Genomic DNA, 26,604 nt, shown 5'->3' with positions numbered 1-26,604 from the left:
GGTAATAGGTGCTTAATAGAATCAGAGCTTTGTGTAAACACAGAGGAGGAAATGAGGAATTATTTGGGGAAAACTTCATAAAGGACTTGACATTCAAGCTGGATGTTGCAAGGTGTGTGGGAGGAGTTCAGGTGGAGGAGGAAGGGTATTCTAAGCCCACAGAGCTGCACCTAGCAGTTAGCCTCCAAGATGGACTCCAGGTTGGCCCCATTGACTATCCCCTGGTAGTCATGCTCTTGTATAAACCTCCCACTATACATTGGGACATTGAATAGTTCTGACCTGTAAAACCAATAGGATATAGTGAAAATGATAGTGTGTGACTTCTGAGGATATATCATAGGAGATCTTGTTGTTTCCTCTTGGATTTCTTGCTCTGGAGGAAGTTGGCCACCATGTCAAGAGGACACTAGAGATGCCTTCTGGAGAATGCCAGGTGAAGAGGAACTGAAACCTCCTCCCAGCCTATCAGAAGAATGCCAGCATCAATTTGTCTGCTGTGTGAGGAAGCCACTGTGCAAGCCAATCCTCTAGCCCCATTAAGCCTTCAGATGATGGCAGCTGTGGCCAACAGCTGACTGCAATCTCAGGAAAGTTGGAGCCAAAGCCGCCCACGAAGCTGCTCTCCATTTCCTGACCAAAACCACCCCAAAGCCAAAAAGCAATGTGAGAAAATATAAATTTATTATTGTTTTAATCCATTAAGTTTTGAAATAATTTGTTACACAGAAAGAAATAATGAATACAGCTCGAAGCGTGACAAAATCTGGTATGTGGTGAAAATGGTGGCAGGAGAGACCACAGACAGAAACTCCCAAGCGAAAGGCGGCTCGCCCAAGGTTTGTGTAAGAGTGGGTGAGGGAGCCATCTGGTGGAGGTAGGTGTGCTTGGACCTTGTTTTCTCTTACCACTCCTATTTTCCAGCTTCTACCCAGCATTTCCCACTAGTATTTCTCCAAGGGCCACAGTGAGATTTAGGAGTCAGTCATGTGGGCCATACACACCCTCGCTTAGAGATGCAAAGACTACCCTCTGGAAAATGTCAAGTTATTAGTTATCCTCTTTTACTATTTTATTTTCTCCTTCAGTCTCGTTCACTGATTCAGGGGCACTAGGATTTGAGGCAAAGAATGAAGACTCAGAATGCTGGAGAAGGGAAAGAAGGAACTGGGAGAACTTCGTTATACAAAATTCAGAGTTAGACTCCCAAAAGCAGAGTCCAGTTGACCAGTGTCTAGTAACCAGGGGAAGACTTTGTTCATTGCTATTGGCCATGACTGTTGTCCCTTTCTGGTCTTTAGAGCCTTCTTATATCCTCCAGTGTTCCCCCCCGGAATAATGTCTAGTTCTTGAATAATATCTCTCAATTGCGGAGCTGCCAGAAGAGAGAACCAATAACACTACTGGCCACAGCAAGCATGAGGCCAGTGGTCCAGGCCCACCCAACGAGGAATTGCAAAGTAACCAATATTTACGTTTGGAAGAAATTACTGATTTACTTAACTATTCAAGTTGTTAAGATATTAAAGAAAAAAAATCTTTCTATACTTCTAGACTCATCCTAAAGGCGGAGAGGCAGAGTCCAGCAGACAAGCCTGGCCCAGCCACAAAGCCAGGCCCATTCCTCTGAGAAGTAGGAGGATTTCTGAATATAGCTTAGTGGTCGGTGTGGGGATTCGGATCTGTCTACATTCCAACTGTTTGGAGGGGTAAGTGATAACTTCCACCTGGGACAATCAGAGAAGGGGTACAGATATTCGACCCCTGCTTAGACCAGCGGGTTGGATTTGGACCAAAGCGGCGAGACGCGCAGTCGTAAACTTCGCGCTCCCGGGCCTCCGCAGTATTTCGCGAATCGCGGTCACTGAGTGACCCAGTTGAATCTGGGTGGGGCTAACCGAGGAAAGACGCGCAGGCGCAATGCTGACGAGGGCGCTCACCTGTGCTAGATCGGGCGGAGCTAAACGCTGGAGCGGGAGGCGGGGCGGGCGTGATGACGTCATGGACACGCCGCCGCAGAGCAATTCGCGTCCCGGAAGCGGCGGCGGCGGCGGCGGCGGGAGAGGTGGAGGAGGCTCTCCGGTTTGCGATTTCAGAGAGGTCCTTGAAAGAGGCGCGTCCTCGGGGTGGGGCGGGCCTGAGGAAACGCTCCGGGGCCTGGTGGCCCTTCCAGTGCTCCCTGGCCGTCCCCGCCCCTCCCCCACCAACCCAGCGACCGGGTAGGTGACGTGCCCCCCCAGCCCCATCTTCGGGTCTCTGCCGACTGTGCGGAGTTGGGTGCCTGGACGTCTCGGGGACGCCACCTGCTGGCCCAGCGACTTTGGGCGTGGCCTTCCCTGGTCTGGGCAGCAGGGCCCGAAGGGACTGCGTGGGCTGCAGAGGTGGTCCAGGCCTCTGCCAGCGCTGACCAGCTTCACCCCCTACAGGGCTTTTTGCCTTGCATCCTCCCTGAGTCCTTTAGTCCGAGCTCCGCCTGTGGGTATTTGGGGCTCCCAGTGGCCCCCTGGTCACATCCCCACCCCAATCCCCGTCAGATCGCGGTCCATTGCGAGGAACTGGCTTATGTTGCTGTGCGTCAAGGTTCCGCCCGTTCCGTCCCCTCCTTTTTTTTTTTTTTTTTTTAGGGTTTGGGGTAGGACTTTGAAATTAGGGAAGAGGGTGAGGGTCTCTCGGAGAGGGGAGATGGGAACGGGGCCTTATGGAACGAGGTGGCTGCCCCTTGGGGTTCAAGGGAAAAGGAAGGGTAATGGGTAGGAATGGTCCAGGAAGTTGTTGGGAACAGAAAGAAAGAAGCGTTAGAAAATGGGGCGGGGCAGGAGAAAGCATGGTAGTCCTAGAGGATGGACAGTTCGTTCACTCATTCAGTGAGCATTAATTAACCTTCCACTGTGTACAGAAGCAGTGGTAAATGGAAGACAAGAGTTTTTGACCTGGTGGAGCTCCAAGTTAAGAAGCACAGACCAGCAAGGAAGCAGGGAGCTTCACTTTGGTGTGATAAATGCTGTTAGGGCAAGTACTTGATCCATTGGGATTAAGGGGGACTGTCTCCCAATCCAGACTGGGGACGTTGGCAAAGTCCTCTCGGATCAAGGAGCAATGTTTCAGCCTTTATCTGAAGGATGAGTAGGAATTAACCAGGTCAAGAGTGGGTGAAAAATACTCCAGATCATCATTTCTTTTTAGACATCAGGCTGCCTGTTCCTAGCAGCCATGTGTGCTTGGTCTTTATGGTGTATACTCTTGATGGGTCTGTGGGGAAAAGAACATTAGATGGAGAGTCAGAAGAGCAGGATTTTATATGTGGGCGATTCACTTCACCCTGCTGAACGTGTTTCCTCTCTGTGAAGTGGTATTCTACCCGTAACCCTTCCTACCTCACAGGTTTGTTATAGGCACCACATGAAATAATGGGAGTAGAGGTGTGTTGGGGATTGGAAGTGCAATGCAAATGTCGGGAATTATGGTTGCAGGATGCAGACATCAGAGCGTGAGGGGAATGGGCCAGAGGTGAGCCCCAGCGTGATGCCTGAGGCTCCCCTGGAGTCTCCACCTGCCCCTACCAAGTCCCCGGCATTTGATCTTTTCAACTTGGTTCTGTTCTACAAGAGGTTGGAGATCTACCTGGAACCCCTGAAGGATGCAGGTGACGGTGTCCGGTACTTGCTCAGGTAACAGACTTTGTAGGGTTGCTCTGACCGTCTAGACCTTGTTTCCTGCTCCATACTTGTGCTGGCCATTTAGGCAGTTGCTGGGCTGTCCCTTCTACCCTAGTGAGGAGTAGTTCTGGGAGGTCCGTTGGTTCCCTGGGCTTATTCCAGATTCATCCCAGGAGAGGCAGGCCCTGGGAACCATATGGTCTTTCACCAGAGTTTCTTCTTTGTCATTCAGTAAGCTCATACCTCAGGACTGCTAACTAGCCTTGAACATCGGGTCTTCTAAATCTTAAAGGAGGTGTTTTTTTTTTTTTTCTTTTCTCTTAGTATTAGCATAATTAATATTTTAAATTAGGATGTAATTTTGAAAATAAGTTAAATACAAATATCTATGAATAAGAGGGTACCCTTTTCACTAATCTTTTAGGATTATGGAGCTCAAAATTTTTTGTTCTTATTTTGCTTTGATTTTCATCCTGTATAATTTCTTTTTTCCCTTTTCAGCTCACTTTCTTATCTTAAAGAATTTTAATTACAGATATATGCTGTTCCACTCCCTAAATACTTCAGTTTATCTAATAATGACATTTTTTTTAATGAGAAAAAGCAACATCCCATGTAACAAAGTTAACAATAATTTCTTGATATCATCTTATACTCAGTTCATATTCAGATTTTGTCAGTTGTCCCAAGAATGTCCTGTTTTGGCTGAATCAGATTCCAGTCCAGGACTGTGCATTCTATGTGGCTATTATGTCCCTTAAGCCGTTTTCAATCTAAAATGGTTTCTTTTTCATGATACTGACTTGCTGGAGACTGAGCTTACTGTCCTGGAGAATTTCTTACTTAGATTTGTCTGGTTGCTCCCTCATGGTGCAAATTGGAAGTTAGAGTTAAAGATTGGATCATATTCCAGTGAAACTCCCTCCCCCACAAAGGTCTTGTGTTCCTAATATTGGGAGCCACATAAAACCTGGTTGTCTTCAGAGCAGACATTCATAACCTGGAGCCTGTGAGTGAGGCTTTAGGGCTCACTCAGCCTCCTGTAACTACATGTAAACCTTTGTGCACACATGCGTATTTCTTTTTCTTTTTTTTTTTAAGATTTTATTTATTTGACAGAGAGACAGCCAGCGAGAGAGGGAACGCAAGCAGGGGGAGTGGGAGAGGAAGAAGCGGGCTCCCAGCGGAGGAGCCTGATGTGGGGCTCGATCCCAGAACGCCGGGATCACGCCCTGAGCCGAAGGCAGACGCTTAACGACTGCGCTACCCAGGCGCCCCCAATGTGTATTTCTAAGGGAGAATCTTTTAGTTTTCATCAGATTTTCTTAAAGCTCTCCAGTCCTCTGAGAGAGGTAGGAGGCAGGGTGAGTGGAGTTGGGTTAACCTCTAAGAGTACTATTGAATATTCATTCTTAACCTCAATCTGGAAATAGTGGGAGGTTTATTTTTAACTTTCTGAACAAGGCCTTAAATTTTTTGTGTTAACCCCAGAGCCCCTTTAATTTATGGCATTAGCCCTAGAGGTGAGCTAGTTTGTATTCCAGAGCAATGTTCTTTATCATTAGATCACTGTCCCCTTGGCGCAAGGGATAGGGGAGATGGTATGAGGGGCTTATTTTATAATCCCACCATGACCACCCAGCTGAAATGAATTCTAGTCTTCCTTAGTGGAGGGGCTGGGCCCTGGGGTTTTCTACTGTGCACACATGCAGGTGTACATGTGTGTGTGTGTGTATGTGTGTTTTACCCTTTTGTGGCAAAGCACGAAAGTTAAATATAGCCTGCCCTTCACCTCTTCCACCACTGGTCTCTTAGTGCTTCTTGGCACTCATATGTTAGGGTTTTTCCATTTTATGAAATTAGAAATCTGAGGATGTGGTGGGATTGATTAAAGCTGGATGGAAGGGGAGCAGTGTTTGGCCCCCAAAGCCCCCAGGAGCTTGTGGTTTTGTGCCACTGGGAGACAGAGCACTGGTCTGTGAAAATGGCTGTCAGATTAGTTTGTGCTTTTGCTTGTTCTTTTCTTAGTAAAGAGGATTTGACTTTCAAGAGGGACCTAATCTTGAGCTTTGTCTGTTAGGTCTGAAGCCTAGGGTTGCATTAGATTTTTAAAAGATTCCTCTCTTCTGGAATCAGCTGCTCTAGCAGGTAGATCTCTATGACCGAAGTGTCAGTAAAGACATGAGGAAGAATGGGAGAGGCTTCACAGTGAAAGTGACTTCAGTGGCTGTATGATGTTTTTATTTCTGAAATGGGATTGGCCTTAGACCGGACTTTGAATTTGCTCTTACGCTTGTAGCTGCCACTCGCTGATTCTGAGGCCTAATTAGGGTGGCAGAGTGAGGGATGCTGGGTTTTCAGAGAAACGCTGACAGAGGTCATTTTATTTCCTTACTCATAACTTTTGTGAAAAAAATAAAAGCGGGGGCGCCTGGGTGGCTCAGTCGGTTAAGTGTCTGACTCTTGATTTCGGCTCAGGTCCTGATCTCAGTCAGCTGTGAGATCAAGCCCTGCATAGCTCCGTGCGGGAGTCGGCTTGAGATTCTCCCTTTCCCTCTCCCTCTGCCGTGCCACCCCCACAAAATTAAACAAAACAAAACAAAACACATAAATTAGTGAACCTCATTTAGCAACTGAAATACCTCAATCACAGCAAAAGAAAATACATTGAAGTTCTGAATACATTGCTTGCCAGCAACTTACCTGTTTTTCTTTTTGACTCTCCCTCTGTTGGCTGACCTTGTAAATACTACACTTCTGTTTAGAATATAGGCATCCACGCCTTCATTGTTACATCTCTGCTCCTTTTCCCCTAATAAATGTCCTTTATCAGGGATGAAGCCAGCAGAATTTGCTTATCCTCAGCAACTCAAGTCTCTGGTCTTCTCTCTTTCCTCTTTGAGGGCTTCTGCACTGCTATTTGGTGGTGTTAGTGGTGGCTGGGTCTGCATGTGCTTTCCAGCTGTTCCCGTTCACTTAGGGCATGTCTGCTGAAAGAATGCTATACCCCAGTTTCAGTTTCTTTTTTGATATATTAAACCAAAATCATTACCATTTTTTTTCGTTTTGGATTAGCATATGTTAAAAATCTCAATATATCAGAAATAAGAGAAAGTCACAAATGCGGTCACAGAATCCTTCACATTTTGTTCTCTTGATTTCTGTATTAGATGAATCTTGCACAGTGAGTATATGTTCCTATGAAATTGTAAGAAAGAAGGGAAAATTTTAAAGAAGAAAGTTCATCATTGTCACCTGTTAAAAGAGACCAGAACCTTACAAAACACAGTTAAACAGTGTTAACTGGGTTTAACAGATACTTTATAAATTCTTCTCCTTCTGGGAGAAAGTTCCACAGTTCTTCTAGTTCTGAGAAGGATACCTTTTCTTTCTTTTTTTTTTTTTTAAAGATTTTATTTATTTATTTGACAGAGATAGAGACAGCCAGCGAGAGAGGGAACACAAGCAGGGGGAGTGGGAGAGGAAGAAGCAGGCTCCCAGAGGAGGAGCCTGATGTGGGGCTCGATCCCAGAACGCCGGGATCACGCCCTGAGCCGAAGGCAGACGCTTAACGACTGAGCCACCCAGGTGCCCCGAAGGATACCTTTTCTTATCCCAGGGCCTGATGTGTGACTTTAACTCATCTCCCAGTTGCCTGTCCATGTGAGAAGCCCACTTTTCATTTCTCCTTGACACTCTGAGCTCCAGGCCCCCTCCTCTTGCTCCTGGTTTTGATGATCCATCTGTGAGGGCCGTTTCCCCCACCCCTCCCCAACTGGAGGAGTGGCCATCTTTAGTGACCGGGACTTTCTTGTGTTGTAGGTGGCAGACACCTTTGTGTTCCTTGCTGACCTGCCTGGGCCTCAACGTCTTGTTCCTCACTTTGAATGAGGGTAAGAACTGATTCCAGGGGCCAGGGGGTTTTTGTGAATGAACGTGGGAAGAAATTCCAAGAGGTGGCCACTTGTCTTGGCATGGAGTTGGCCTCCCTCCATGTCTGCTTGATGTCGAAAAACTGGCTCTGGAGAGATACACTCTGGGCTAGAATCTTGGCTGGGTTGTTGGGGTGGCAGGTTCTTTAACCTGTTTGTTAAGACCTCATTTTCCTCATCTCTAAAGGGAGGATAATAATAGTGCTTGAGTAGTTGTGAGGAACGAGGTAGCTGTATATAATATTTAGCACGGTGCCTGCCATGGAGTAAGCAGCCAGTGTATTGTAGCTATTATTATTGTTGTTTCCTTCTTGCCTGGATGCTGGTGCTGTGAGCCTTTTCCATTTTGATTTCTAAGCTGATGCCAGGGTCAATGGGGACATGACATGGGGTGAGGGTACCAGGAAGGTGAATGGTTGAGATTTTTGCCACATCTGTTGATTTCCTCTGGCTCAGCAGGGGAGCCTGGAGGGGGCTGCTGGGCAGTCACCAGCTCTGAGGGGTCTGGCATGAAGCCTTTGAGGTAGATGTGTGGACAGGTGGGTGGCTCTAGAGATCTTGGGTAGTGATGTCTCCTGGGGATCTTTTGTGACAAGATATACCAGGACCCAGTCCTTTTCCTGTTTGAAACTGACAGATGACTGCAGGAAAAGCTTACCCCCTGGTGGGGAGATGTGTGAAAGGCCTGAGACAGAATGTTCTGAGGAGCTGGGTCCTTTATTCATTCTTCTATCAAACTTGCATTTCTCAAGTGTCTCCTTTGTTTCCTATGAAGATACGGATTCAGTGGGTTGAAAATAAACCCAGTTTTCACATAAGACCTCATTTTCTGTTTCTTAGTAGGACTCTTTTCCTCATCCAAACTCAGATATCCTTCTCAGTCTGTTAAGATTTTTCTGAATACGTTTCCAAAGTAAATCCTATGACAGATATTTATCTAGCATTTACTCTGTGCCCAGTGCTCTGTTAGCTTGCTTTGGGGGGTACCATAATATATGGAAGAAGGTCCTTCTTTGGATTTTCTCTCAGCCTCCCCATTTCTCAGTCCACAGTCATCTGGTCTGTGGTATTCTAATCTGCCCTAGTGGTCCAAAGGTCAGACTGTCAGTCATGGGGATCTCCTAGTGGCCACATTCCAGGCACGAGCCACCTACTGTGTGCTGGCGTAGTTTTGTTACTGTTAAAAAAAAAATGGGTCTGGGGCTGTAGTAGTGACCGAACGGATGAAGTCCCAGCCTTCAAGAGCCTATGTTTGTGGAGGAAACAACAACTATGCCCGTAATCAGTCATGTGGTGATAAATTCTATGAGGAAAAATAAAGCTGAGTTAAAGGGTTGGAGAGTGAGCAGGGGAGATACTCTTTCACCTGAGGTGATCAGGGAAGGCCTTTTGGACAGAGCCCTGGAGGAGGTGAGGGAGCGAGCATGTGGGCATCTGGTGGGCAGAAGCTCCTGGTCCTTGCTCCTCATTTACCTGCAGTGTTATCGATCCCATAGGTGCATGGTACTCGGTGGGTGCCCTGATGATTTCAGTGCCTGCCCTTCTGGGCTACCTTCAGGAGGTTTGCCGGGCACGGCTGCCCGAGTCTGAGTTGATGCGGAGGAAGTATCACAGCGTGAGGCAGGAGGACCTCCAGAAAGTTCGCCTGTCTCGCCCTGAGGCTGTGGCTGAGGTGAAGAGCTTGTGAGTATGGAAGGGGCCAGGGAGGTGGGAGGTGGTCACAGTAACAGTGGCCACCACACTGAGTGCTTGCTCTGTGTCAGACGTTGTATTATGAAACCACAGATGTTCTTTCCTTTCATCATCTTTTGAAACAGCTCTGGGAGGTAGCTGTTGTTCTTATCCTCCATTTATGGATGAAGAAAAAGGCTTACACAGTGAAAAGGTGACCAAGCTGGGATGAGAATCCAGATCTAGCTGATTTCACAACAACTTGGGTTCTTTCCACTAGAGAGACAGTTCAGGGTCTTGGCTGAGCACTGCACGCATGAGCCACGGCCAGGGTGCAAATCCCAGTCCTCCATTTACTTGCCGTGTGGCACTGGGTGGGTTGCTCCGCCTCTCTGTGCCTCAGGTTCCTCACCTGTTAAGTGGCATAATAGTGGACTTACCTCATAGGTGGTTGTGAAGACTGAATGAGTGTCTGGTACCCAGGAAGTGTTCGGTAAATGTTAGTCACCATCACTACACTATCGAGAAGCTTCCGAAGCGTGACAGAGCTGGTACTTCTGAAGAGCCACGTTAAAACTGTTGAGTAAATGAACCATAGCATCTGCAAAGCTTCAAAAAAAGCCCTGGGAAAGTTAAGCAGCTGGCCCGACATCAACAGCTAGGAAGAGACCCCAGAGGGAACATTTGTCCTATTTGCCCCTCTGTAGGGCTCCCGAAAGGGGGACTGAAAGGTACGCAGTTGGTCTAGAGCTTTCTGGCCCCTCCCATGGGTTCGAAGAGACCAGCTGTCCCTGGTTAGCAGTGCCTGTGAAGTCCTAGGTTCTGTGGCCCCGAGCTCTGGCAGGCCCGTGGGCGTGCGGCTCACGGAGGCGCCCTGTGCCCACAGCCTGATCCAGCTGGAGGCCTTCCTGAGCCGCCTGTGCCGCACCTGTGAAGCTGCTTACCGCGTGCTGCACTGGGAGAACCCCGCCGCGTCCTCACAGTGAGTGGTCCCCGGTCCCCCCACCGCTGCCCTGCAGGGATTTGCCACAGGAGCCCCTGCTCTCCTCGCTCAGGGGTAGAGAGCCTCTGAGGCTCTTGCGTGCAGACCTGCACGTGAACTTGTGGGCTGGGATATACTGCTTTTGTTTAAACACCTTTCAGATGCGGTAAAAATATTTTAATAGTAGAAACATAATTTACCATGTAATCTCTCACCCAGTTACTTGATTAACAGATGTCCTGTTTATTAAGTGTGCCCGTTGCCATGTGGCTGAGCTACAAAGTGGTTTCCTTCTGATCTTAGGAATTTCTTTTTTTTTTTTTTTTTTTTTTTTTTTTTTTTTAAAGATTTATTTATTTATTTGACAGAGATAGAGACAGCCAGTGAGAGAGGGAACACAAGCAGGGGGAGTGGGAGAGGAAGAAGCAGGCTCATAGAGGAGGAGCCTGACGTGGGGCTCGAACCCGGAACGCCGGGATCACGCCCTGAGCCGAAGGCAGACGCTTTAACCGCTGTGCCACCCAGGCGCCCCTGATCTTAGGAATTTCTGATGCTGTGGTTCCTCTCTGTCAATGCAGGTTCTATGGGGCTCTCCTGGGCACAGTTTGCATGCTGTATCTGCTGCCCCTGTGCTGGGTCCTTGCCCTTTTAAACAGCACGCTCTTTTTGGGGAATGTGGAGTTCTTCCGAGGTAAGCCATGGACAGCTTGGCAGAGATGGGGCTCAGGCTCTGAGGGCTGGGTTACGCTTCCCCGGGTTGTCTGTCTCTACAGCTAATTGTCCGTTTGCTGTACCTTCCACAAGGGGGCAGCACCACACCAGAGTACTTTCTGGGAGGGCTCCTGGGCTCTGCGTCTGAGATGTCAGGGGGGGATACAGGGGAGGCTGCTACTGTGGGGGCCCCTCTCCCTTCCCAAGGCAGGTGAAGCCCTGCTTACGTGATGTGGTGGCTTCTGGGAGATGAGGGAGGGATGTTTTCCCAGTGCTGTTACCTGCCTCCTGGGACGCAGCCACCTGGAGTAGCTGCTACTTCTCTGTGTCATCCCAGAGTTCTCATCTGCCGTCTAGCTTCTAAAGCAGCGAGGCAGTCTGGAGAGGTCGTGAGCCACAGAAACCTGGGCTTCTACATGTTTGGGTGATTGCTATATTTGTTTTCCTCTTTGTAATCAGGTAATTAGTTACAGAAGCCATAATTCATCAAGCACTTACTACATTAAATCCTTCTATAACAATCACAGGGGGTGGGTGGTAGGATCTCCGTTTTGCTTATGAGGCTTAGGTTAGGTGATCTGTTCAGAGTTAGGAGGGTGACTTTCTTGCAGCAGAGAGTGGGCTGCTGGTTGAAGAGGCCAGCTGCCTGTAGAAGGGGCACCCCCAGAGCACCACTCATTCCATCCTGTTTCTGCCTCCCATTCCGTTCTCGCTCTGGGTAGTGGTGTCTGAGTACAGGGCATGTCTGCAGCGGCGGCTAAACCCTAAGCAGAAAGACAGCGTCTTTGAGAGCCCACCACTGCCGGAGGCGGGGGAAAAGTGTGCTCTGCCGGACTGCACACCTGCACCCACGCCCACAGAGGTGAGTGCCCCCCACCATCAGGGCAGAGCCTCCTGCAGGCAGGTTGTGGGGCCTTCTCGTTTCCAGCTTGTTCATGCCACATAGTTCCTGGCCTCTTTGCAGTTCCTACTGCTTCCTTGGCCTCATCTTCTCTGAAATGTTTAATAATAATTGTAATGATAAGAGCTACTGTGTGCTTTATTGAATGCTTACTGTGCTCTTCTAAGTAGCTTATAGATGTTAACCCTGTGAGGTGTAGGTTGCTTCCGAGAATGGGAGGGTTCTCCTCTGCAGAGGGGGAGGCTGAGGCACAGAATGCTTGCGCCAGTGTGGTGGGGCCAGGACTCAGACCAGGCACTATGGTTCTAGCACCTGTGCTGTGTAGCCACTGTAGGGCCATCTGTAGTCTTGAGCCTGTGTTCCTGTCCCTGCTAGGTCAGAGAGTGCTCTCCTTCCCGTGACTTCTTTCTTGGATGTATGCCATCTCCTCTGGGGCAGGAATGGATGTTTTAGGGAACCTGGATGCTGGCTTGAGGGAGCTGGTGGCCTCTGCCTTAGGGGGCCGGGCTGCCCTCCCTCTCTGTAATAGTTTCTCTTCCCAGGACCTCACGCCTGGCAGTGTGGAGGAGGCCGAGGAGGCTGAGCCCGATGAGGAGTTTAAAGATGCGATTGAGGTGGGTGGCCCTTCCCCACCTCTCTCTACCGATCAGGACAGAAGCCAGGTGGTCTGGGAGCCGGGTGGCTTCTCACACCCCAGGTGTAGGTTTTTCAGTTCTCTTTATCCAAATGAGAAGTCAGAACTTGTGAGCTGGAGCTCACTGGATGAAAGGGTGCCTCTGAACTTCCGCCCGTTCTGTGACCGACCTCCTCCTCTCTTGTGCATGCTCAGGGCAGGGATGGCTCTGGAAGCGTCTGGGAAGCTCCCTGCGGTGGGAGGTGGATCATTTACCACCGAGGCTGGAGCCTCTGGGCTTGGTGCCTTGGATGTGGGAGAGGCAGATTTGGGGGAGGGCATTGCCCCAGGTCTCTAGCTGCTCTTACACAGAATGAGGTTTGAAAGATGTTTCTTTGCGGGGCAGGGAGGGGAAGCAGGAGAAAGTGGTTGCAGGCCAAGGACTAGGTCAAAGAGTCTTCCTGGTTTTAAGACAGTGATTCAAACTGGTTATTCACAGAAGCATTTTATTTTACTTATTTATTTTTAAAGATTTTATTTATTTGACAGAGGTAGCGTGCATGCACACATGAACGGGGAGTGGCAGGCAGAGGGAGAGGGAGAAGCAGACTCACTTCTGAGTGGAGAGCCCGATGCGGGGCTCAGTCCCAGCACCCCCAGATCATGACCTGAGCCAAAGGCAGACACTTAACTGATTGAGCCACCCAGGTGTCTCCACAGAAGCATTTTATTTGGCATCCAAGACTTAAAAATATTTACAAATGGAGAGATTTTAATGAAAGGTCTGGATTTTTAGTTTCTCTGAAAAACCAGAAGCTCTGGGAGCCCTGAGCCTGCAGTGGTCAGCGTAGCTGAGGAGTGATTTTCCCCCTAAGAAAAGTCACCTAGTCCCCACCACTGCCCCCATCCTCCTTGTCACTGAGTCCTAGTGCAGTCGCAGTTGTCGCAGCTGTGCTGTTGCATTTCCATGTAGCAGGAAGTCACTTCTCCGTCTCTGTAAAGTGGGCAGTTGAGGTGTAAGCAAAGGGGTCTTGTGCCTTGCCCCTGGGCCTGTGATTACCCCAGCCCACTTCACTCTCACTCAGCCGCATCCACGGCATTTACCTGTTCAGCTGCTTTAAGATTTCTCCCAGACTGGAATATATGACTGTGTATCTTGGTGCTGGTGGTGTAGGGAGTTTACTCAGCCAGGGCTTTCGGGCTCTTCTGTTCCTAATCCACAGTAGTGAACACATTTTACATCTTGGCCTCGTTCACAGTTATGTCTAAAATGTATAAAACTTAAATGAAGCAAAAGTTTTCTGAAAATATGTTCTAAGGGATATTTTCTGTTCTTTTCTATTGAGCTAATGAGCTACTTTTAATGAATTATTTCACCCAGTTTGATAAACTGTAGTACCCAGCTTCTCTCAAGCTGATCTGATGCCAGGCTCCTTCTCTGGGGGCCTCTGTGAAGTCACCCTCTGTGGCGCGCTCAGACTGAACTCAGGGTGGCACCTCCATGTTTCCTTTTGCTTGGGGGTCCCCCTCCTGGCGGTGTTCTTCTTCTTGCTATCTCTCTCTGTTTTCTCTCCTTCTCCCCCGCACCTTGGGAGGCAGGAGACGCACTTGGTGGTGCTGGTAAGTAGGAGCTTTGGTGAGGCGGGCAGGGGGAGGGCGACTGAGCTGGCTGTCCCCATGCCTCGTGGGGTCGGCCGTGCTGAGGGTCTCTGCACGTGGCTCCCGGAGCCCTACCACGAGGTGGGCAGGACTGGAAGGAGCTGTTCCCACAGGAGGATGACGAAGGTGCCCCATGCCCAGCAGAAGATGAGCTGGTTCTGCAGGACAACGGGTTCCTGAGCAAGAATGAGGTGCTGCGCAGCAAGGTGTCACGGCTCACGGAGCGGCTCCGCAAACGCTACCCTGCCAACAACTTCGGTACGGCCAGGGCTGAGGAATGGGGGCGGTGCGGCTGCCACGGGGGCGGTGCGGGTGCCACGGGGCCAGAGCTTTGGAATTGTAGGTACTGGTTTGTGATGAGAGTGGGGAGTAAAGCTATGTCCACGGGCCCTGGGGAAGGTAGCAGACACACAGTAGGACTGCCAAGGGAGTGAGTGTGGGCTGCTTCTTGTTCCTCCATCTTTGTTGAACATTAACTTTTGGGAAGTTGAGGCACTGTATTCCAGAAACACCACTCCAGGATTGCAGAGAGGTGTAATCCTGAGGCAGAGGCTCAGAAGGCAGTGTGGCATGATGGCTGAGAACAGACCGTAGTGTCTGACTGCCCGGTGTCAATCCCAGTTCTGCTGGATGTCCTTGAGCAAATGATGTAACCTCTGTGCCTCAGTTTCCTCTTCTAAAAAAGGGCGGTAATAACAGTTCTTACGTCACAGGGTTCTTAGAAGTCTCTAATGAAGTGATGCACAGTGCTGGCTGGGTCACAGTAAGTGCTTAATAAGGGGGGCTGTTAACATGAGGGGTCCTGGTCCATCCTGCAGGTGCCTAGGAGCTAGTCTGGATCTTTCCTACCCAGGTTGAAACAAATTGAAGCAAAAAGTATCTGCCTCTGCACACGATAGAACCCCGAGGTCCCTTCTCCTCAGCCAAGTTCATGGACCAACCAGTCCTTATGTTACTGGGGGTTGGGGGCGGGTCAAGGAAGGCAGCTTTGGAGAAGGGTAGACTTGACTGTTAGCATGGTGGGAAACCTGGCTCAGACCAGGAGAGCGGTTGCTGGGCCAGATAGAGTTCTGGCTGAAGAGGGCAGGTGACTTGGGGGTCATGCTGGTCTCGAGGAAGAGCCTTGTTTGTGCTTGGTGTCAGCTGCCAGGAGGATGGGGTGGCTATACTGTGTGTTCTGGTGCGAGTGAGTTCTAGGGTCTGCACCTTGGGAGAAGCCCTGCAGTTCGTTTGAGGAATTTGACCCAGGGCATCCAGGGGCCTGCCTTCCTGCCCCTGTAGCACCCAGGGCAGTTGTTTTTCAGGGTTAGAGGTCCTGGACGTGCTGTTTCTTTCTCCTCTGTGCGTACGCACCAGTCGTTTCAAATTCCCTTTTATCTGTGGTGATCACTGACTTCTCTGGGGCACTGTGTTCCATGGACTACACGGTCTCATCTAGTCCAGATGGTTGACGCAATAGGGACAGGCAGTTCTTAGGGGCTTAGAAGCAGCTGGGTTCCAGAAGTCCCAAGTGACACTACACAAGAATGAGTACTCTTGCTCTAGCATGTCATTCATTCGGATGTATGAATTTCAAGTAAAGGCCTTTAGATGTTCTCATTTGCAGGTGAGTAGCCTCGGGTGAGAAAAGTGATTCGCCCCATGTCTTCAGCCAGTAAATGGTCAAACTGAGACTCAAATCCAAGCCATCTGATCTGGCTCCTGTGTTTTTTCTCACTCGTCATGCTCCCTTCGCCTTAGTGTCTGAAGTCCTCTGGTTTTAGGTCTGTCTTTTTTCAGTATTTGGTTTTTGGTTCAGGGAATTCCGGCTGGAATGGGTGAAGGCCTTTCAGGTTCACATGAGGCTGGCAAGGGCAGAAAATGCTGCTTTCTTCTAAGCCTCTCTTAATTCCCATTCTTTAAGACTATTTGCGGTCCTCTCTGTGTGAAGTTGGCAAGCTCCTTGCTGTGAGGGCAGGTGTAGCAGCTCTGCTCCCGGGTCTGACTCCCGCAGGCCAGGGTGAGGTGAGCCACTTTCGCGGCCACTCCATTCAGGATGCCTGTGGAGGGTGGGGATTGGGACACATGAGGACAGGACAAATGAGCTCAAGGCCTTCTGTGTGGCCCCACTCTGTCCCAGAGGCTTTTTGACTATTACCCTGGCAGGGCCCATGCTGTCCTAGGCTCCTTCCTGTTCCTGTGGTATCATCACATGGTGAGTCAGGCCCTTTGCTGAGAATGGGGCCAGGGAGAATCGGTAGATGTTGGAATGGAACCGGGCTGCTCTCCTCCATTACTGTTTCGAGTTGGTGTCAGCACTCTAAGCCCTCCCTGGCCCAGGCTTGTGCATTGAGTACATGTTGATTTCACTAGAGCACATGGCTGCCCTGGGATGCTTGGCCCTGACTTTCCATCCTGGACTTGGGCCTGAGTGTCAGTCTTTGAGTGGCTCCAGTCCCCTGCCTCATGCCCCTGTTCCCTGTGCTAAGGGGAAGCAGAGGTGGGTTGCTTTTTTTTTTTTTTTTTAATTTATTTATTGGGGTGCTTGGGTGGCTCAGTCTGTTAAGCATCTGCCTTCAGCTCAGGTCATGATCTCAGGGTCCTGGGATCGAGCCTCGCATCGGGCTCCCTGCTTGGTGGGGAATCTGCGTCTCCCTCTCTGTCTGCCTACCCTATCCCCGCTCATGTTCTCTCTCTTCTCTCAAATAAATAAGTAAAATTAAAAAAAAAGATTTTTAAATTTATTTGAGAGGGGGAGCAGCTCAGTCTCACGACCCATGAGATCATGACCTGAGCCTAAACCAGGAGTCGGACACTTAACTGCCTGAGCCACCCGGGTGTCCCAAGGTGGGTTGCTTTGCGCACATTCTTTGTGTGGGGGACAAAGTCTTGGGTAGCCCGATTGCTGATTTGGCATCAGGGCAGCAGCACCTGCTATGCTTTTCCCTCTCCTCTGCCAGTCCAGGAGCTAACTGGCAGTAGTGGCATTCACCTTATGCACCTTGGCCTCAGGCTTCTCCTTGCTCTAGCTTGGGCGGGGCCCTTCTTTCCTTGAACACGGGGGGTGTCCTGTAGCAGGGGCTATAGGGGGTTCTGGTGGAACAGAGGAAAGGACCACATGTAGCTGTCAATATAGCTCTGGGCCTTTGCTTGAAGCTGAGGCCCGGGGCTCCATACCTGGCCACATGGGTGGTTCAGGAGGCCCAACAGTGCTTCCTGAAGCTGCTAATTGTTCTAGCTAGATCCCACGAGGCCTTTGGGTCCCTAGTTATAGACACTTACTCCAGTAGCCTTATTATTCACTCCCAAGTGTTTTCAGGACCCAATATAGCTTCCTTCTGGGCCCACAGTCCTGGGCTAGGCTCTGTAGCCCCTTTCGGGAGCACCTTCAGGCCCACCGTGGACCCCTGGGCTTTCTCCCCTGCTTGCATGGAGATTTTTGCCTCAGACTGTAGTCTGTGTTCTTGGGGACAGCCCTTGGAACCTTCTTTGTTTTCTTCAGGGTTTGCTCTTGTTCCTGGAGCTTGTTGTAGCCATCAGGCGCAGTGTGGCCTTTCTTTCCTCCCCAAGCTTCAGTTTGCCTCTGCCTTTTGGTTCCCTTCATTCTCGTGTACGTGCCTCCTTTAGTAGACTGTGTCTTTGCTGCAGTCCACTTTTTCTGTCTAATTTTCCTGGGAGCACGGGTGGGTGGTGAGCCCAGCGGCCTCTGAAAGAACCATTGGTTCCCTTCCTCCCCGTCCTTCATCTCTTCTTGCACCCCCTTGCCTCCTCCCATGCATTTGCTAAGCTGCTGTTGAATCCTCCGCTGTGGTCCGGAAACTTGATCATCTTGAGTGTGGTGGTTTAGGTGGAGTCTCTCACGGCACAGACACTTGCAGTGTCTGTGCCCCTGCCTTGCATGTCTTCTTGGAAGGTGCCTGGTTCTGAGCTCCTCTTGTGGAATCTTCAGATGACAGGAAGCAGGAGTCTGGGGTTCTGAATTACCTGTGGGCAGACTGTTTGTACGGAGACACTTAGGAAGGGGTCATGTCAGGCAGGTTTCATCTGAGCTCATTGGCGTGGCCTCTCTGAAGGCTGCCTGTTATCAGACCCCTAAGCATGGCCTGACTTCCGGTGAGCAGATTCTACTGGATGCTCTTCGGTTTTGGCGGGACCTGCCGCTGGGGCCTCTAAGTCCTGGGAGGGCACAGGACCAGCACTGTGTGTAGTCTGGAGACATGCATTCTCAGGGACCATGGGAATTTTCCTTCTGTTTGTTTGTTTTAAAGATTTTATTTATTTATTTGAGAGAGAGTGAAAGCGAGAGATATCATAGAGGGAAAGGGAGAAGCAGACTCGCTGCTGAGCAGAGAGCCTGATGCAGGGCTCGATCCCAGGACCCTGAGATCATGACCTTAACCGACTGAGCCACCCAGGCACCCTGGAAATTTTCCTTCCTAGTTTGAGTTCCCTTCTGTCTCCGGATCTGAACTTTGCTCCCCCGCCTTTTTTTTGTTTCAAAGATTTTGTTTATTTATTTGAGAGTGAGAGAGCATGAGAGAGAGATCATGAGCAGGGGGAGAGGGGTAGAGGGAGAAGCAGACTCCCTGCTGAGCAAGGAGCCTGATGCTGGACTTGATCCCAGAACCTAAGCCAAAGGCAGATACTTAACCGACTGAGCCACCGAGGCACCCTGGACTTTACTCCCTTGCTCACTGCTCCCAGCCATGGTGTCTGGGCTGGTGTCCCGATTGGTCCCATTTAGAAGAGCCAGGAGCAGGTGAGAGTTGAGAGCCCTGGGCTGGTTCAAGGCTGAGCTGCTGCCTCTGTTTGTCAGGGAACTGTACTGGCTGCTCGGCCACCTTCTCAGTGCTGAAGAAGAGGGTAAGTCTCCTTGAGGGTGTGTTTGCGGGAACTTGGGATGAGATGCAGGGGAGTAGCGGGGAGTCACTGGGCCACATTGGGCCTGGGGTCTGAGGTTTGCTCAGATGAGCAGGGATCTGCTGTCCCTATGGCCACGCCTTCAGCCTTCCCATTGGTTGTCGTGTTTGCTCTGTCCTGCCCCACTTGGACACCTCCCTATTCCCATGGTAGTCCCAGGTTCCTTGGGTAAGATCAGCTGATGGAAAGGAGGGGGGGTTGGGGGGCTCTGGGTGTGGGCGACACATCTGATACTGACCATGGCTCTTTGCAGCGGAGCTGCAGTAACTGTGGAAATAGCTTCTGCTCTCGGTGCTGCTCCTTCAAGGTGCCCAAGTCCTCCATGGGGGCCACAGGTGAGTGGTGCAGGCAGCCAGGGGTCAGGCCGTTGGGAGGGCTTGGCTGGTTCCTGCCTCCTCCAAGGGGTGCTGCAGTGTGGGAAGGGAGCAAGGGGTCAGTGAGAAGGCAGGGGGACTCGGGATCCTGTCTGGCCTAGAGAAACATCTCCACTGTCCTTTAGCAAACAAAACACTGAAATATTTTGTGCATGCAGAAGAATATATTTAATGTATCTGAATTATGAGGCATAATACTGAATATCTGTGGCTACTTCACTGAAGTTAAAAAACAGCATTAGCAACACCCCCAAGGCTCCCCAGCACCGCCCTGCCTTCCCCAGAAGAAACCACTGTGCTGAATTTTATTCTTTTTCTCATTAACTTGGTAACACATTTAACAAAATGAAAAAAAAATTCTTCCCTTCTATAAAAGCTGTACATACTCATTGTAAACAAAAGGTACAGATAAGGGAAGGGCACCGTGTGCGCGAGGGTAAATGCGTATGCACATGCGCGTTCTGCAACTAGTGGGAGCACATTCTGCGTGCACACTGCCTGTAACATGCTGTAATCAGACATTGAGGGTTTTTTGGTTTTCATTCTGGTCATGCAAGTAGCATATGCTTATTCTAGAAGATTTGGAGATGATTGTATGGAAGAAGAAGGAAGAAAAAAGTAATTCTGTAATCTTACTACCTAGAGATAACCACTACTAAAACATGTTGGAAAATTTTCTTCTGGTGTTTCATTTAAAAAAAATTTTTAATGGTGTTTTGTTGGTGCCAAAATATTTTCTAATGCAGAGCACCTGGGAGAGGCCTGCTATTGGTATGGTCACTCCTAAAGTCCCTAGTCCCCATGGAAAGAGGAGTCTGAGGGTAGGCTAGGGAGCTGGGTTAGGAAGGATGTGGGCTGGGTGATGGGTGGCTTGGGTGGGGCTTTGGGGGTCGGGGAGGTGGTTGTAGCATTGGGGGCCATGAAACAAAGGGCATGAGGAAGCGTCTCACCAAGTTCTTCCTCCTTTTCAGCCCCCGAAGCCCAGAGAGAGACTGTGTTTGTGTGTGCCTCGTGTAACCAGACCTTGAGCAAGTGAGAAGAGGGGCTGGGGTCCAAAGTGGGCGTCGGTCCCTGGGGCCAGCAGCAGACCTCACTGTCCTGTCCCTAGCCCCATGTCGTGTGTGCTGGGCAAATGTGGCCTGAATGCTAGGTAGGCTTCCCCTTCCTATCCTCGCTGTCTCCAGCTGGTTTCTGGAGCTGCTCCCCACTCCTGCGGACGGCTAGTAAATGGCAGTTCTCAAAACCCAGAGGGAAGAGGAGCCCCTGAAGGGCTTGGCAACTTTGGCCTCCTCTGCCCTGGGCTGAATTCGTGAACTCAGAGCTGGGCAGAGAATATAAACTAGAGGGCAGCAGGAGTGAGCTAGGCCTGGTCTCTGTAGGGCTGTCTGGGCATCAGGGCGTCTCTCCACACCTCACAAATCTAGGAGACCACAGATCAGAGATTGGGAGAAGAGATTCTTCCTCTGCTGGTTATTGGGCCAGCCCCTTGGCTTCGGAGAGCCTGCAGAAGGGCTTGGGCTTGGCATGACCCAACTCTGCTGTTTGAGCGTCCCTTCAGGCATCAGCAACTCATTGTTTCTCCACCAGAGGGTGTGGCCAGAGCTAACGAGACCAAAAGTCCTAGAAATAGGGTTGATGTTTCTCTGTTCTCTCAGAGGAGGACGTGTCTAGGAGGGCCTGTCAGAGTCCTTTAGTATTAAGTGGAGCAAAACATAGGGAGCCCCAGCAGCTCAAAGGACATTAGGCTAACCTTGCAGAAACCTTGACTTGCAGAATCTCAGCCCCCATATTATCCTGGTGACAGCTCCACTGGGTAGATGCCAGGCATTCAGATCACTCTTACTCCTGCTCAGAGCCTCAGGCACCCCTCCTCTGGCCCAGAGCTACATTTCCCCTCCCTGGCCCCTTGTCCCATGGAGTGTGAGACAGGCAAGCAGAGCAGAGGTCCTGAAGCCCTTGACCCTTGGGGGCCTGGGAAGTGTAGGATCTCTCTGGGCTGGGTCCTAGATTCTGGCGCTATTCCTCAGCAGGACAGTCTCACTTAGGGGTTAAGGCCGAGGTCTCCATCCTCTCTTCAATAATTTTATGTTCAGTTCTGGACTCTTAGGGCACCAGTGTCTCTTCCTAAGCCTTGAGCGGGCTCAGGCACCCTTTCTCTCCCTTGGAGCTACCCTGCCTTTTTGAAATATTTATTTATTTATTGCATGGTTCCTGGGAACATGTGGCACAAGCAGTGGGATGGAGAGGATGGGGGGCTTCTCCTGCTCTAGGATGCTTCCCTGGAGTCATGGGCTGCCAGGGACCCAGGACCCATAGGAGGCTGAGCAGGGATCTGAGGAGGCAGGCTGGGGAGAAAAGACCATCCCAGGCCAGCTTTTGGGGGCTAGTTAGGGCTGGGCAGCCGGGGGCCTGCTCCAGGCCAGGGAGGTGCAAGTCCCTGGGGAACCAGGCAGACCTTGGTGTACCCCCTTCCTCGGGCTCTTTTGTTAAGAGATGAGAGTTAAGCACCCTGTGCTTTATTTACACTGGAGAGGAACGAAAAGGATCTCTGTGTATATGGAGAATTGTCAATAAAAAGGCCCTCAAGCTTCTGACGTTTTCATGCTGGTCCTTGCGCTAACTCTGTCTCTGAGGCTGGACAGCCAGACTCGCCCTGCGCTGGCTGAGTTTACAGGCTTGCGCTGTGCCTGCAGAACTGGGCTGGAGGGGGCATGGAGGCTGCTGTCCGGGGGTCTGCTGGGGTGGGGAGGAGGAAAGCTGTGCCTCGTGCAGGTGGGGCTCAGCACATGTTTGTCGGATTGACTCGAGACTCCGTCTTGTGACCAGATTGTGAGCAGTTGAGGTTAGGACCAGGACTTGTCAAACATTAAGCAATGCAGGCTTTAGAACGGAAAGATTTTAGCTAATCCTTCTTAGAAAGCAAAAAAAGGATCGGCTCTCAGGGAGGCTGAGAGCCAGCCAGAAGAGGATTGGCTGTGAGATGGGACAGGTAAGCGGTTCTCTGAAAGCAGGGTTTGTGGGGTGTTTACTGGGTGCCAGGCACAGTGGTGAGGGCTTTACACACGTCATTTTATTTAATCCTTATTGTCCTATGAGGTAGTCACTGTTCTCCCCATTTTATAGGTAAGGGCATTGAGGCCAAGGGGAGTTGAGTAGCGGCAGTGAAATGTTTGGCATGGCACTTTGCAGACCAGAGCTGGCTATGAGCTGTGTCTTCCAGACGGAGGCCCGGAGCAGTAAAGAGAGCAGGAGAGACCATGCGTCTGAGTTGAGGTAGGGTTGTAGCCATGTTCTCGTGGCCCCATGCATGTGCAGCTCACAGAGGCCGTGGCCTGGTCCAGATGGGGTTCTGCCTAGCTCAGGAAATTTCGCTAGTATGGGGGAGCCCCAGCAGCTCCGAGGGACCTCGAGAGGCAGGGAAGCAGCCAGGACCTTTTCCTGGCAGTTTTGGTAGAAAACTGTGTTCACTTTAAAAAGTATCAAAGTGGCCTCAGCAGCCTGGGTCCAGAGGAACAGTAAAGATGTTGGAGGATTGGAAAGTAGGACCTTGGAGGCAAAGGGGACAGCAGTGATAGCGCAGGCCCAGAGGAGAGGCAGCTGGGGCTGTGCCTACGAGTTCGTGGATGGCATGTGTCATGGGTAGCTCAGTTGGAAGGCTGCTCACAGATCATCCAGGCCAACCCCTCACTCCGGGAAGGACACCACATCGTTTGAAGAGGCGTGTTCCCCACGGCATTAGAGGATGGGCCTTCCTCAGAGCAGGAGCGGCCTGTGCTAGTCAGGGACAGTCCGGCGGCAGTAAGAAGGAGGCACTGCTGTGGCCAGCCCCATACTTGGCCCTCCTCTCCCGTCAGCGGCAGGCATGGCAGGCGCGCTGGAGTGAGTTGCCACAGGGGCATTGCCCCTGGGCCTTTCTGTGCTGCTTTCCTCTGTAAAATGGACGTGGTAGTGATCTCAACCTTACAGGGCTGCTGTGAGGCGGAAGTGAGATCATCGCCTCGGGGCATGGAGCCCAGGGCCTGGAGCATGGGGAGTGCTCCACAAACGCCGAACTGTTACTGCCGTCCTGGTAATCTTAAGGAAAAGACAACTCTGTCCTGGATGGCTTAGAACAGTGTTTGTTTTTTTAAACCAGAGACTAATCTTAGATTATTATTCAGGAAAGAATCTGAGGCCAGAGTGTAGTTTGGAAAAGCAGAGATAATATTATTTTATTTTGGAAAAACAAAATGCATAACGTTGGGGAAGTAGTCTGTGCTACGAGTTGCCTTCGGGACGTGGGATACCGGGACTTGGGAAACACGGGTTTTATCATTGGGTCTTGGATGGGTCTTCCCCCCGCAGGGAAGCGAGGGGGCCACCTTCTTGTCCCTTTACAGTGTGTGTGAGGGCCTCCGTGAGAGCAGGCTGGGGAGGGACCACTTGCAAGTGCAGGTCCCACCGGGAAACCGAAGCCATGGAGGTTGGATTGTCTTGCAGCTGGCTGGGGTCCACAGTGTGGAGAGGACCGAACGTGAGGTGGCCTGGAGGACAGACTGTTCATGGTAAAATTGGATGCCTGATTTAAAAGATGGCCCCAGTTTGCTCTCAGGCACCCATTGGGAGGAATAGTAGCTGGGTTTTGATCCAGTTCTGGTGGCCATTGGGACAGCCAGCCAGCTCCCACAGCCTGGCTTGAGTTGAGGGTTCTGTTGATGTTTTTGTGGTTTGGTAGGGATGGGGAGCAGTCTCTCGTGAGCCCTGGCAGACTTTGGTCCTGGTTTCTGGGATCTTCAGGATTTGTAGTCGTTGATCTCCTGGCCCTCAGAGCTAAAGCCAAATGAAGCTCCATTTTCATGCCCTTGTCTCCATGGAACCTTGGAGGTGCTCCTTTTGAGAGGCCCTGGCTCCAACATCTATCCTATAGCTGGTGGCTAGCTCTGAGATCATAACACCTACGTTTTGTTTTATTTTATTTTATATCTTGGATATTGTTTATTTTATTTGTTTTAAAGATTTTATTTTATTTTACTTGACAGAGAGAGACAGCCAGCGAGAGAGGGAACACAAGCAGGGGGAGTGGGAGAGGAAGAAGCAGGCTTCTGCTGAGTGGGGAGCCCGATGTGGGGCTCAATCCTAGGGACCTGGGATCACGCCCTGAGCTGAAGGCAGAAGCCTAACAACTTAGCCACCCAGGCGCCCCTGTTTTACTAATTTTTAAAAAAAGATTTTGTTTGTCAGAGAGAGAGCACAAGCAGGAAGAGCTGCAGGCAGAGGGAGAAGCAGGCCCCTTGCTGAGCAAGGAGCCCGATGCAGGACTTGATCCCAGGATCCTGGGATTATGACCTGAGCCGAAGGCAGGTGCTTAACCGACAGCCACCCAGGCGTCCCAATACCTATGTTTATTGAGCACTGTGCCAGGCAGTGTGTCATTCTTATTTAAACTTCATGATAGTCCCAAAAGCTAGGTTCTATTATTAACTCCATTTAACTGATGAGTAAAATGAAGGCCTGGAGAGGTTAAGTAACCTGCCCAAGGTCATGTAGCTAGTCATCCATGGAGCCGGGTTGTGAATTGTGCCACAGGTACTTGTAGAGGCTTTATCAGAGAAACTTTGGGTGAACATACAATCCTGGCTGTCACCCTCCCCTCTGTTCTGCCTTGCCCCCACTAGCTCCAAGATCTTCTGAGCCACTGAGCTTACTGGAGGGGCCTGCCCATCCTGAGCCCTAGCAAAGTGGGTTCAGCCTCCAGGGGAACAGAGGCAGCCTTGTGGCAGGAGCTCCCCCCCTCCCAGCACCACCCCCGTTGGTTGGGTCTGTTTCAACACCCCAGAGCAGCACATTCCATTCTTTGGCACAGCTGGGGGTTGGGGATTCCGGATTCCCCCTGGCTGCCCGGTTTCTTCAGGGCCCCAGCAGAGCCTGCTGTCTGGGCTGGGATACTGGGTCCCAGCCACATACATTCCAGCAGCAACCATCCCCCACGTTGGATTTCCCAAGGAGTGAACTTTAGCCAGGATTACAGCCAACTAAACAGTTGTGGGTTGTGAGCTTCCTTTGTGGGGCTCGAGAGCCTGGTTGCTGATGGGGCTGAGAGGGGAGGAGGGGTCAGGGATGGGCTGCCTTGGGTCAGGAGAAAAGCTGCAGTCAGAGGCTGGCTCATCTGCTGCTGCCAGGGCCCTTGGAGTGGGATCTGAGCAGGGCTCCCAGAAATCTTCCTGTGACGCAGGGTGGCAGAGGCTTTGCTGTCTGTCCCCTCCCCCCCACTTGACTTTGCCCCCTGCAGGCAGTAGTAGAGTGGTTAAGAACCTGGGGTCAAGTCCTAGTACCACTACTATGTACGAGCTGTGTGTCCTTCAATAAGTTCATTGACCTCTCTGAACCTCAGCCTCCTCATCATTAAAAAGGCCTGTTGGCGGGCTTAAATTAGAATACCAGAGTGAGGGGCACCTGGGTTGCTCAGTTGGTTGAGTGTCCAGCTCAGGTCATGGTCTCAGGGTCATGAGATCGAGCCCCACCTTGGGCTCTGTACTCAGCACAAGGTCTGCTTGAGGACTCTCTCTCCCTCTCCTTCTGCCCCTCTCTGCTCATATGGGTGTGCTTGTTCACCCTCTCACCCCGCCTCTGTAAAATAAATAAATCTTTAAGAAAAAAAATAAGAATACCAGAGTGCTTGGAGTAGTGCCTGCCACCCAGCATGGGCTTGATATTTATTCTAGTGTTATATGTCTTCTCCCCTGTGTTGGCTGACATACCCTCCGGGGGTGTATTTTCTGAAGTAAAATGCCAAATGTAGGTTCTGTCCTGAAAGTAACAACTCTGGGTTTTAGATGAGATGTTCCTGTCTCTTCCCTGCCTTCCTGCCAGTAGCGTTTCTTAGTTAGCAGATCAGTTCGGAATGTACTGTTATGTGCAGGCACTGTGCTAGCCAGGTCAAGACCTTTGGTTAGTAAAAATATTAATTACCATTTAATGAATATCTTCTGAATGCTGGGCACTGGTTCCAGGAACTTTTCTTATGTTTCCCCACTTAATAGAAATTCTTACTCCTTTTTGTAGTTGGGCAGTGTTCCCAATGTCACATGGTCACCGAGTCACAGGATTGGAACCCAAAACTGGGCTCTATTATCTCTTTTCACCTGATCCTGAGTATTTAGCCATCACCCCAGGTCCTTCCTTTTTTTTTTTTTTTTTAAAGATTTTATTTATTCATTTGAGAGAGAG

At 50.5% G+C, this 26,604-nt stretch overlaps 1 protein-coding gene across 4 annotated transcripts in view; it reads left to right on the top strand.

Annotated features, from left to right (window-relative positions):
* Positions 1–2,013: 2,013 nt before the first annotated feature.
* The window catches only part of ZFYVE27 (zinc finger FYVE-type containing 27), a 94,970-nt gene continuing 70,379 nt past the window's right edge, over positions 2,014–26,604 (top strand). For 2 of the 4 annotated variants that reach the window (XM_087862824.1, XM_087862825.1), the window contains exons 1-9: positions 2,014–2,219; positions 3,471–3,668; positions 7,479–7,549; positions 9,085–9,271; positions 10,146–10,241; positions 10,820–10,932; positions 11,675–11,814; positions 12,396–12,467; positions 14,239–14,383. In XM_087862824.1, coding sequence (XP_087718950.1) covers positions 3,472–3,668; positions 7,479–7,549; positions 9,085–9,271; positions 10,146–10,241; positions 10,820–10,932; positions 11,675–11,814; positions 12,396–12,467; positions 14,239–14,383 — 1,021 coding nt within the window. In that variant the 5' untranslated portion in view covers positions 2,014–2,219; position 3,471. Of the gene's footprint in view, positions 2,220–3,470; positions 3,669–7,478; positions 7,550–9,084; positions 9,272–10,145; positions 10,242–10,819; positions 10,933–11,674; positions 11,815–12,395; positions 12,468–14,238; positions 14,384–18,920; positions 18,968–19,277; positions 19,360–20,369; positions 21,993–26,604 lie in introns of those variants that run through there. The other 2 variants (XM_045784833.2, XM_045784840.2) reach the window with 2 other exon arrangements.

Source organism: Ursus americanus, chromosome 6 (assembly GCF_024610735.1).
Source record: "Ursus americanus isolate L20-20 chromosome 6, mUrsAme1.1.p, whole genome shotgun sequence".
Classification (NCBI taxonomy): domain Eukaryota; kingdom Metazoa; phylum Chordata; class Mammalia; order Carnivora; family Ursidae; genus Ursus; species Ursus americanus.
The sequence above is the reverse complement of the archived record's forward strand: the minus strand, read 5'-3'. Positions and strand labels throughout refer to the sequence as shown.